We start from the raw sequence: 12,859 nt of genomic DNA, 5'->3' as shown, positions 1-12,859 counted from the left end.
GTTACCACTCTGGGGAGAGTGGAGGGGGTGGGGACAATACAGAGGATTAAAAGGTACAAACTACTATGTATGAAATAATTAAGCAACAAGGATATATTGTATGGCACAGGGAAATATAGATATTATTTTACAATAACTTTAAATGGAGTATAATCTATAGGATTATTGAATGTTGTACAGCTGACACTAATATAATATTGTATATCGACTAGACTTCAATGAAAAATTTAAAAACTTAAATGAATTAGTTAATTAACTAGGATAGAAAATTTTTTTAAATAATCGTTTTCTTAAAAAAAAGAGAGGCTGGAGAGAGGAGATGTCACCTTTCTTGAGTCTTGAAAGGTGAGTAGGTATCTATCAGGCAGACACATCAGGCAAAAGCATTTAAGGAGGATGAAGCCACGTTGGTAAAGGCCCAGAGCTGGGAAACAACACTGAATGTTTGGAAACTAAGTGGTGTAACGTGGCCAGACCTCGGGTGAGGTGGGCTGAGCCATGAGAGACGAAGATTGAGGGCCACGGGCATCTCACACAGTCTTGTCCAAGAGCTGCGGAGTTTGGACTTAGTACAGATAACGAGGGAATAACTAGTACATAGACAGGTACTTTTAAACCGTCTTCCCCGTGTTCAAACCCATTGTCTTGCTGTCCTGGGCCCGGTAGTTACCTGGAAGCCGTGTACATCGTCTTCCCCCACCCTGTCCTTGAGCCATAATTAATTAGACCATGAGTGTCCTCCTGATGCAAATCAGGGTCCTCTCTCCAGGAGTTTGGGGTTAGGAATCAGTGACTCAGTCCGGGCTACTGCCTTCTAAACGGTGGCCGTGGTTCAGTGGGCAGTATCCATGGGATCTGGTCTCCGGTTACGCGTGGGATTAAGACAGCTCTGGGAAGCCTGGCTTCCCGTCCTCCCCGGCCACTCTGCTGTATGCATGTAAATTGCCTCTCCCTCAAGGGCTTCAGTGACTTTGGTTACTGCCGAGAAGAGAAAGGATCCTGGCTGCTGTGCGTTTGGTTTAGTTGGTTTCGGCAGTGCAGGGGGAGGGCTGTGTCCTCCAAAGAGGCCTCGTGGTTTTAAGAGCCTGGTTGGTTCGGGCCATTCAGCTCTCACTGGAAAGTTCTCCTGGCTTTAGGGAGCCTACTTTTCTGAGATAGCAGGGACGGGGGTGTGCTTTACAAATCTTACTAATGTAAATGTTAGAGCTGTATTAAGAAAATACTCTCTTGGGGGCTTAAATTCCTGTGGGAAGGAAATGTACAAGCTTCCAAGTCTGGAGGAAGGTGTTTCGAAGGTTCTGTCTGTTTCTTTGACTGCTGTGTGGTGCAGAAGTTAATTTCTGAGAGGATTCCTACTTCTGAGGGAGGTGAGCTTGGTAGCAACCCTGCAGCGATTGCGGGGTGGGTTAAGTCTTTTTTTTTTTGAAGCCAGGCTGGCCCTAGGTTCTTTTGCAAGCTGTGACAGCCAGATATTGGAAGTCCACCTCACACCCCAAATATATGCCAGTGACTGTAGGGCACTAACTCTCCTCATTAAAGACTGGGACCTGTATAGGTCAAAATCTCCTATTAGGGTGGGTGCTCCCCTAAACGATGTCATCTACAGCCTGGCAGCATTAACTTTTTTTTTTTTTACATCTTTCTTGGAGTATAATTGCTTTACAATGGTGTGTTAGTTTCTGCTTTATAACAAAGTGAATCAGCTATATATACACATATGTATATCTCCTCCCTCTGGCGTCTCCCTCCCTCCCACCCTCCCTATCCCACCCCAGCGTTAAGTCTTATCTCGAAGATCCCCGCTTGTGTTGTATTGATCTGTTCTCGTAGGTCGCTCTGCTTGACTGTAGTCAGCATGCCACAGAGCCTGCGGAGCGGAGCCTGTACGAGGCCGACGATGGGGAGGTGGCCCGCTGCGGGGCACTGGCGCTGTGGAGCTGCAGTAAGAGCTACGCGAATAAAGAAGCCATTCGTAGAGCTGGGGGCATCCCTTTGTTGGCTCGGTTACTGAAGACTTCTCATGAAAACATGCTAATCCCGGTGGTGGGGACGTTGCAGGAATGTGCCTCAGAGGTATGCAGCCCAGCTCTGCTTCCCTTGCTCTCATTCACCTTGACTTTCTTTAGCGGAAACATAACTTTTAAGGTTAACACGACTGCTAAGGAATTTTTTTTAAGAAGTCACCCTTCTATTTGAAAGAGAAGATCAGACTAATGGAAAATTAATTACATTGATACCTGGATGGTATATTTTTGAAAATGCTGACTAAATTCTCTTATTGTTATAACGGTGTGTTAAACTTGGACTTTGGTGTTTATTTACTAAGAAAGTTTTTTCAGTGTAGTTATTAATAAATGTGGGAATAGACACTTACATTTATGCATGTTTATGCAATATAGAACTATTAAAGTTTACTTTCCTAGGAAAACTACCGAGCTGCAATCAAAGCTGAAAGGATAATTGAAACTCTGGTAAAGAAGCTGAATAGTGAAAATAAGCAGCTGCAGAAGCACTGCGCCATGGCCATCTACCAGGTGCGGCGGCTCCTCCTCACGGGGTTTAAGGTGCTGTTTCGTGAGGTCCCATCCTCCGGGGATGGCGCTCGGGAATCTGCATTTTTAACAAGATCCCCCTAGGGGCTTTCATGCACACACAGGTGTGAGAACCACTGTCCTGTGGTAACGGCAGATGCCTCTGAATGTCAGAGAGAGATCCGCTCCAGCATGTCTGATACTCACAATTCTGTGAGACACTCACATGTCTGTCTGCTGAAATGCTGGAACTTTGGTGTAAAATAGCCAGGGATGTACGTGGTGCTTCTGTGTCGCCTTCATATATCCTATTCAAACACGCGGTCTCGGGAAATAAATCTCCCACCAGGACGAGATAGATGCATGAGTGTGTGTGTGTTGTGTGCGTATTCCTGTTTTATCTTTTTATTAATTTGCCGATTTTAATCTTCATTAACTTTTTGTGGGTTACAAGTTTCATAGTATACAAAAAAAGTAGATTAGAATGGTAAAGGGGAAGAAAAGATGGCTTTGACAAGTTCATACTTGGCTGGCTATTGGCAGCACCAGCTTCTGCCTAGCTAGAGTAGATCTGCTAGAAGAATGCATCTCAGAATGTGCAGAGTGAGAGAATGTGCCAGAAAGATGGAGTCAGAGAGGGGTTCGGGTCAGCCAGCAGAGGGTCGCACGAGTTCTCTGGGGCGGCCATAACTGTACACACTGGGTGGCCTAAACAACAGCAATCTGTTTATTCACAGTTCTGGGAGCCGGAAGTCTGAGATCAGGTGTCAGCAGGGTTGGTTCCTTCTGAGGAATCTCTCCTTGGCTTGTAGATGGATGTCTTCATGTTCCCCTGTCATTCTCCCTCTGTCTTCACATGGTCCTTCCTCTGTGCCCTAATACCCTCTTCTTAGAAGGACACCAGGCGTTCTGGATTCGAGCCCACCACAATGATCTCATTTAACTGTTATTACCTCTGTCACATTCTGACGCACAGGGGTGAGGACCTCAGCGTCTGAGTTTTGAGGGACATAGCTCACTCGTAACAGGGATATGTAATAGTCTTTTTTATTTTTAATTTTTATATAATTTTAACGGTTACTTTTCCATTTACAGTTATTACACAATATTGGCTGTCTTCCCCGTGTTGTACATACACCCCCGAGCCTGTCTCACACCCAGGAGTCTGTGCTTCCCACCCCCCCACCCCGTGGTACCCCTCCCCTCTCCCCACTGTAAACCACTAGTGCGTTTTCTGTATCTGTGAGTCTGCTTCTTTTATGTTATATTCACTAGTTTGCTGTAGTTTTTAGATTCCACATGTAAGCAATAGCATACAGTATTTCTCTTTCTCTGACGTATTTCACTCAGTACAATGCCCTCCAAGTCCATCCATGTGCTGCAGGTGGCAGAATTGTGTTCTTTCTTATGGCTGAGTAGTATTCCATTACGTATTATATATACATGTATCACTTCTCCTATATCTCTTCATCTATTGATGGACACTTAGGTTGTTTCCATTTCTTGGCAATTATAAATAGTGCTGCTGTGAACATTGGGGTGCATGTATCTTTTTGAATTAGTATTTTTATTTTGTTGGATAAATGCCCAGGAGTGGAAATGCTGGGTCATATGGTAGTTCTCTTTTTAGTTTATTGAGACACCTCCGTACCGTTTTCCACAGTGGCTGCACCAATTTACGTTCCCACCAGCACCGTACAAGAGTTCCCTTTGACTTGTATGTATGCCTCATATGAGTATATTTTAAGGATCAGTTAGAAATAGTGATTAATTTTTTAAAGTTGCAGTTGAGCCAGAGCTGAACGTCGCTAATAGAAGGTAGACGTGGCAGGTGCTGTGTGATGCAGTGTGAAGAGGACTTCTTGTAGGGGCCCTCGTGGGTGATGCACGATATGCAGTTCATGGCCTTAGAGAACAACTGTACACTTAGACTAATATCAAACCTATGCTAAACTTGGCATCTTTGGGCTCTATAAACTGGGAAGGATCATGTGTTGGGAACATCTGTGCAGCCTGTATTTATTTCAAAGGTTGACACAAGCATGTCAACCTCAGATAAACATGTCTGAATAACATATCAGTTGCTGTTGATATAACCCACTGCTCTGGGCGTAGAAACGCTGTTGGGGAAATTCCTCACTTCTTAGATTTTGGGGGTCATTAAAGATCTGACGGAATCCCCATCACTCATCTATCTACTATGTTTTCCCAAGGCTCTGGGTTACAGCACTGCAGAAATCCTCCATCCATGCATGTGGTGTTCTAGGTTCCTTGCCAACCTCTGCGTCTGTCTTGGTAGAGGCCCAGGCTACCCCAGAACTGGCTTGGGAGGATTGCCAAGTATGTAGAAACCTCTAGACATTGCCAAAACCCCGTAAAGGAAGAGCGGTCCTGTCAGGCAGCTGCCAGTATAGAGACAAGAGTTGTATTTTACTTGAAGCCTCCTTCAGGAAATGCTACTCTCTGAAAAGAGGTCTCCCAGCTACTAGAATGGCAGCCTTTTTAGCAGTCACTGAAAGCTTGATACGCCTTGATCAACGCCAGCGTCTGATTTGGCTTTTGTGTAGTGTGCCGAAGATGAGGAAACCCGCGAGCTGGTTAGGCTGCATGGAGGACTCAGAGCCCTGGCTTCTCTCCTCAGTAACACTGACAATAAGGAACGGCTGGCCGCGGTCACAGGGGCCACATGGAAATGTTCCACCAGCAAAGAGAATGTGACCAAGTAAGTGGAGGCGTCCAATGTTCCGTATTAAAATATGGCCATCAAAACATGTCCTTCTATTTTCATGCTATTTTATATAAAGGGTTGATTCTAAGGCTACTCCTGTGGTTTTCAAAGCTGTACATTTTGGACTAGGTTGGCAGAATTAAGGGATTCTTCCCATCCCACCATCCGACAATGGTTTTTGTGCCTCAGTAGGAGAAAGGGGTGCTGACGTAAGCTCCCTGTGCCAATGGCCTCCTTTGCATGTGGGCAGCCATGTAAATGAGAAGTGTCCCTGATATTTCCTGCAGAGACCTAGCAAGGTGAGGGAATGAATTTCCCACAGAATCTTTAGAAATGGAAGTGGTTTTATTCTTTTTCTTTTGCTAAAGATAAATGAGTCAGCTAAATGCCAACTAACCATGCTAGTCTTAAAGCGTGGTCATTTTCAAAACGATTTCATTGAATTTTAAAGTATTTGTAAACTTCATGACCACTTGATTGATTTTAATCTTTGAATTTATCTTTTTGTATATTTTTAGAGTTTACACACTCTGTGATGGGTGTTCTGGAGCAACTCTTTCCCGTTTCAGGGTGGTGACTTTCTTTAACAAGAAATTCACATGTTCTGTTTAACACACACCGAAGGTGTATTTTGCTTTGTTCGTGTAAAGTAATTCCTGTAACCTGAGGGAAAACCCTTAGCACAGTGGGGTTGTCGGCGCCCAGCTTTGGAAGCAGCTGTAGTGTCTTACGGGCTGTACAGTGCAGCGCTTAAGGGCACAGAAGGTCGGGTGTGGAGGTTGACTTCACTGTTTACCAAGCTTCACATTAGCCTTTTGACAACGGGGTTGTAGCAGCATCCATGCCACAGGGTGGCTGTAAAGATGGAATGAGCATACGGTCGGCATTTAGTAAATTTTAGCTATCAGTATTATCACTAACATGATTATCAGCTAACTTTATACCCAAAATAATACTGTTCGCCTCTTTTCCTCCCTTCCCACCCTCTTTTGCTTGTGGTGAACTTAGATTTCGGGAATACAAAGCCATTGAAGCCTTGGTGGAACTTTTAACGGACCAGCCGGAAGAAGTGCTCGTGAATGTAGTTGGTGCGTTGGGAGAGTGTTGCCGAGAGTCTGAGGGCAGAGTCACCGTCCGCAAACGTGGTGGCGTCCAGCCACTCGTGGACCTCCTCGTGGGAACAAACCGAGCTCTACTTGTCAATGTCACAAAAGCGATCGGTGCTTGTGCACTAGAGCCCGAGAGTATGGCGTAAGTGGCCCTGAAGGCTTTTATTTGGGAGAGTTAGGGGAACACTGGAGAGGACGGAATGGTGTCATCTCTTGGAACCGGTGTGCACAAGTGACGGAAAAGTGAAATGTGCCCACATAGAAATAACACAGGGTGACCAAATCATGAATTACCGAGGCACCTTGTTCCCTCAGATGAGCTGGAGGGTTTTGATTAAAATAGCCAGTAATCAATCAAAACAGTGGGGGAATTATCATTAGGGGAATCATCTATACTTTATAGATATTGATCACGATAATATAATAATACAACTGACAAAAAGAGAAGGGTGGATGAGTAGGTGTGCAAATTTTATCTTGCAATAAATAAATCAATAGATAGTATTTAAAACATAATTTTATCTATCTGTCTATCCATCCATCCATCCATTTATCTATATCTTTCTTTTTTAAAACATATTTATCCATTTATTTTGGCTGCTCTGGGTCTTCGTTGTGGCACACGGGGTCTCTGTTGCAGCGTGTGAGACTTTTAGTTGCAGCACACGGGCTTCTTAGTTGCAGCGTGCGTGAGGGATCTAGTTCCCTGACCAGGGATCGAACCTGGGTCCCCTGCATTGGGAGCGTGGAGTCTTACCCACTGCGCCACCAGGGAAGTCCCATCTATCGATCTCTCTTACCTATCCATACATCCTTTTATCTAGCTGTAGGCATAAAGAGATACCTGGAGTAATTTATATTAGCTGTTAACAGTGATTATTTCTGGATGGTAGGATTTGGGATATTTTCTACTTTCTTTTTTATATTTTCTATACAATTTGTATGATGAATATGTATCATCTTTAAAAAAATTAAAGTTCTTGTTTAGTACCTTGCACAGTACCGTTTTACTCTGAACAGCAGTGCATGATGGTTAAGAGTACAGGTTCTGGAACCATTGCCTGGAATGCCAGTCTCACCACTTACCAGCTATGTTTCCTTCAGAAAATCATTAAACTACTTGGTGCCTTGGCTACCAAATATATAAAATGGGGACAGTCATGCTACCAGTCTCACTGAGTTGTTGTAATGATTGAGTGAATTAATATATGTAAAATGCTTGATACATGATAGTGCTAGGTAAATGTTGGCTAGTATCATTCACATAGCAATAGCTTTAATGAACAACAATTTAAACCAATAATACATAAATACAAAAAAAAGTCAAAGGGTCCAGTGTCTGTACTCATCTATAGATGAGTCCATTCTGTGTTTCTCGCTTTTTTAAAATAATTAATTTTTGGCTGTGTTGGGTCTTTTTTGCTGCACACGGGCTTTCTCTAGTTGCAGTGAGCAGGGGCTACTCTTCATTGCGGTGCGTGGGCTTCTCATTGCAGTGGCTTCTCTTGTTGCGGAACACAGGCTCTAGGCACACGAGCTTCAGTAGTTGTGGCACATGGGTTCAGTAGTTGTGGCTCATGAGCTCTAGAGCGCAGGCTCAGTAGTTGTGGCACACGGGCTTAGTTGCTCTGCGGCATGTGGGATCTTCCCGGACCAGGGCTCGAACCCGTGTCCCCTGCATTGGCAGGCGGGTTCTTAACCACTGCGCCACCAGGGAAGCCCCCTGTGTTTCTCTTATATCAGATTACTCATGTTATTTAACTGGCTATAAATCGAGAACAAGAGGACCCTAAATGGGGCCCTTTCGGCTGCAGTCAAGGAGCTTCGACGGTGTGGCATAGGCATGTCAATAGGCAATTATAATTCAGGCCTTTGTGCGTCATGCTAAGTGTGAATTTTGCTTTAAAGTCAATTGAAGGTTTTTAAAGGGTTTTAAGTATAACCTGAAACAGAGAAGCTTGTTTAGGAGATCACTGCCGGCCAGAGGTGAAGGTGGTTTAAACTAAGCCTGTGGAACATATTACACTAAAGAACAAAAAAAATGACAGAGTAGAGAGAAATAAAGGGAGAGAATGGATAAGACCGGGTGAGTGAGTGAACATGAGCTGTGAAGAAGAGGGGGAGTCGTGAGGGCTATTTAGCTTTCTGACTTGGGTGGCTGGATGGATAATTGTAGCACTTGCTGCTACAGGGAAGACAGCTGGGGGACTGGTGGGGGCAGAATGAACTTCACTAGGGGAGAAACAAAGTCAGTTTGTCCTTAGTGATATATTCATTGTCTAACCCAGTCCCAGGCTCAGGGTAGGCACTCAGCAAACAGTTACCGTACACTAAATGAATGGCGAGTTCAGTTACGTTGGGTACACGTTGAGGTTCTCATGGGACGTCTCTGTGGTGATGGCAACTAGCCAATTGGATATTCATTCATGTCTAAAGCTTAGGATAGAATGTGGGCTGGGCATATAGCATTATGAGTATTTGGTAACTTAAGTGATGAGTATATGTGAGATTGTGAGGAAGAGAAAGAAAGGGAAACGAGAAGGACAAAAACAGAGTTCTGTTGCATCCAATCTTTGAAGGAGAATGAATGGACCAGAGAAGAGGTGCCTATAAAGAAATGCAGAAGGGACAGCCAGAGTTGTGAGGGAAGCCAGAAGAGTGAGTTACTGAAGAAACAAAGGGAAGAGAGTGTTTAAGGAGAGAAGGTGATCAAAAGTGTCAAATTCTATGACAAAGCCTCATAAGATAGACTAAACTGTTCCTTCTTGTGTGACACGGAGGTTGATGAATCCTTTTGTGCTTGTGTGAATATGGTTTTCCCACAGATGGTTTTAGAAACACACAAAGTCAGTTTTAGAAAACAGTGTTTTGGGTTGGTAAGAATCCCAACAGCGTTACATCTGGCATCATATATCAGACATGGCTCTTATTGCTAGATTTGCAGGATTTATTGAGTCTTCAAGCTTTAAGTTAAATGGTAAGGAAATGAGAAGTAACTTTGCCTTGTGTAAGGCTTAAATAATTCATAGGTTAGGAACTCGTTCTAATGATGAGCAGTCTTATGTTTTAATGATATGTCTGTGGCTATGGCTACAACGTAGGTTGCATGTGAGGATGAACGTACATACGCAGCAGAGTTTTATTAACTCTGTGTGCTAGTACGCACAGTTTTCTTCCCGTATCTATTTCTCAGTAAGAATAAGAAACATCGTAATAATAACAGTTTGGCTACTGACTCAAAAATGATTTTTAAGACAACAGTGATTTCATAAAACTCTACTGACTTTTCTCAGTACATCAGAATACTGCTTTTAAAGACTCAGCATAAAGAGTTTCATATTAATTATACCCTTCCTGAGGAACTAACGTGGAGCAACAGGTATCCCAACGTAGTAGGTTCATGAAAAAGTAGATTTATTCATGCTGAATTTTCTTTTCTTGTTGACTTTTTAATGTCTATTTGATACGTACAGAATTCATCTGGAGGTAATTTGGCCTTCAAGTATATAAAAATCACATCAACATTACAAAAAACAGTTAACGCTTGTGTTCTGAGGAGTGTAACTTTCTCATAAAATACTATAACATTTCAAACAATTAAAAAGTATTCATGCTGAAAACTTAAATATCTAAAATTTCTTTTCCATACCTCAGGATCTTTACTTTCTTTTAAACTTTTTTTTAATTTTTATTTTTTAATTGAAGCATAGTTGATTTACAATGTTGTGTTAGTTTCAGGTGTACAGCAAAGTGATTCATATATGTGTATTCTTTTTCAGATTCTTTTCCCATATAGGTTATTACAAAATATCGAGTATAGTTCCCTGTGCTATACAGTAGGTCCTTGCTGATGATCTATTTTTATATATAGTAGTGTGTATATGTTAATCCCAAACTCCTAATTTATCCCTCCCCTCCTTTCCCCTTTGGTAATCACAAGTTTATTTTCTATGTCTGTGAGACTGTTTCTGTTTTATAAATATAAGTTCATTTGTATCATTTTTTTTAGATTCCACATATAAGCAATATCATATGATATTTGTCTTTCTCTGTCTGACTTACTTCACTCAGTATGACAATGTCTGGGTCCATCCATGTTGCCTCAAGTGGCATTATTTCATTCTTTTTTAAGGCTGAGTAGCATTCCATCGTATACATGTGCCACATCTTCTTTATCTATTCATCCATTGATGGATATGTAGGTTGCTTCCATGTCCTGGCTATTGTAAATAGTGCTACTGTGAACATAGGAGTGCATGTATCTTTTCGAATTAGAGTTTTCTCTGGGTGTATACCCAGGAGTGGAATTGCTGGATCGTATGGTAGCTCTATTTTTAGTTTTTTAAGGAACCTCCATCCTGTTCTCCACAGTGGCTGCACCAATTTACATTCCCACCAACTTAACTTTTATTTTGAAATAGCATAAGACTTACAGAAAAGTTGCAAAAGTATAGAGTGCATGGTACAGAGTTCCCATATACCCTTCACTCAGCTTCCCTTAACATCCTACATAACCATAGTGAAATTATAGAAACTTTTCATTTGTTGAAGTCTAGTTTTTTTAATTTGAAGATTGTTGTATGTGGATTTCGTGCAGTTTTGTTCAGTTCATTCCTAAGTATTTAATCTTCCTTGTTGGTGGTATAAATGGTTTTTTACTGCCATTATGTGCTTCAGTTGATTGTCTCTGTGACCACTATTGAATTTTGTGTATTAATTCTCTATGCTGCTACCTAATGGAATTCTCTTCTTGTTTGAGTTCACTTTATTGTTGATTCTCTAGCACAGTTGTTGACGTACTACAGCACATGGGCCAAATCCTGTTTTTGTAAATAAAGTTTTATTGGAACATACTCACACTCATTGATTTATATATTGTCTTTGGTGGCTTTTATGTTACAATGACAGAGTTGATAGTTGCTACAGAGACCAAATAACCCACAAAGACATACTTGCTACCTGGCCCTTTACAAAAAAAAATTGCTGAACCCTGCTCCAGGATATTCCCAAGAAAGCTTTATTTCTTCTTTATAAATTCTTATTCTTCAGATTGATTTCTCTTGTCTAATTTCATTAGCTAATTCCCTACTGCAGTGTTAAATAGTAATGGAGATAGCTTCTTTGCCTTGTTCCTGATATTAGTAGAAATGCGTCTAGTGGTGTTCTATTATGTAAAATAATGTCTTGAGGACTAAAGTATATATGTTTTATCATATTTTAAAAAATCTCTCAATTTCTATTTTTAAAGAGTGTTTTTAGAATCAGAAATAGGGGGCTTCCCTGGTGGCGCAGTGGTTGAGAGTCCGCCTGCCGATGCAGGGGACACGGATTCGTGCCCCGGTCCGGGAAGATCCCCCATGCCGCGGAGCGGCTGGGCCCGTGAGCCATGGCCGCTGAGCCTGCGCGTCCGGAGCCTGTGCTCCGCAACAGGAGAGGCCACGATAGTGAGAGGCCCACGTACTGCATAAAAAAAAAAAAAAAAATCAGAAATAGGCATTGAATTTTGTCAAATCCCTCTTTAAGCATTTATGGAGATTATGCTCCGAATACTCCATTATGATTTTTTCCCTTATATCTATCAATATATTGAATAATATTAATGGGTTTCCAAACACTGGACCAACCATGCATTCTGGGAACAAGTTTGCTAATCTGACTTAGTATTTTTGTAATGATATCCTTGAATTATATTGGTCTGTGGTTTTCTTTTCCTTCCTTTCTTTCTTTTTTTTTTTTACAACTATCTTTATCAAATTTAGGTATCAATGTTATACCTGCTTCACAAAAGGAATTAGGAAGTTTTCTTTCATTTCAATACTCTGGAATAATTTATTGAGCAATGGGACCATCTAGGCTTTAAAGTTTTGAGAGAATTATACTGTGCAGTCATTTGGACCTACTCTGTGTGTGTGTGTTCTTTACTGGTTTTCTCTAGTTCTGTGAAATCTAATCTATGCATTGGGGTCAATTTTGGCAATCTGCATTTCCTTATAAAATGATCAATTTCATTTAGATCATCAAATTTATTTAAACAATGTCTTATGATTTTTGAATTTTGTCTCATTTCAATGGTTGTTTTCCACTTGTCATTTTATATTTGTGTATGTGAGCTTTCTCCTGTTTTTTTCCATGATCAAGTTATCTAGTATAGTTTCTCTATTTTGATTTTTTTTCTGAAAAAATTTTATTAATTAGATATACTGTTCATTTATTCTCTAGCTCATAAATTTCTTTTATATTTATTCCATGTTGCCTTTTTTGGGTTTATTTCGTAACTATTTTTCTAATTTATTTGAACTGAGAAGATATTTAATTTTATTCTTTTTTTTACTTTCTTTTTTTGGCTGTGCCATGCAGCTTGTGGGATCCTAATTCCCCGACCAGGGATCGAACTCGGGCCCCCTGCAGTGGAAGCATGGAGTCCTAACCACTGGACTGCCCGGGAATTCCCTCTTTTTTTAATAATAAAAATATTTTGTCCTATGAGTTTT

The 12,859-nt window shown here is 41.4% G+C and overlaps 1 protein-coding gene across 4 annotated transcripts in view; it reads left to right on the top strand.

Annotated features, from left to right (window-relative positions):
• Positions 1-12,859, top strand: part of ODAD2 (outer dynein arm docking complex subunit 2) — a 210,928-nt gene that overhangs the window by 70,248 nt on the left and 127,821 nt on the right. For all 4 annotated transcript variants that reach the window (XM_030832309.2, XM_060291557.1, XM_060291543.1 and 1 more), the window contains 4 exons: positions 1,831-2,073; positions 2,424-2,534; positions 5,099-5,253; positions 6,268-6,510. In XM_030832309.2, coding sequence (XP_030688169.1) covers positions 1,831-2,073; positions 2,424-2,534; positions 5,099-5,253; positions 6,268-6,510 — 752 coding nt within the window. The remainder of the gene's footprint in view (positions 1-1,830; positions 2,074-2,423; positions 2,535-5,098; positions 5,254-6,267; positions 6,511-12,859) is intronic.

This window comes from Globicephala melas, chromosome 2 (genome assembly GCF_963455315.2).
Source record: "Globicephala melas chromosome 2, mGloMel1.2, whole genome shotgun sequence".
NCBI classification, from domain to species: Eukaryota; Metazoa; Chordata; class Mammalia; order Artiodactyla; family Delphinidae; genus Globicephala; species Globicephala melas.
This window is presented reverse-complemented; position numbering and strand designations above follow the sequence as displayed.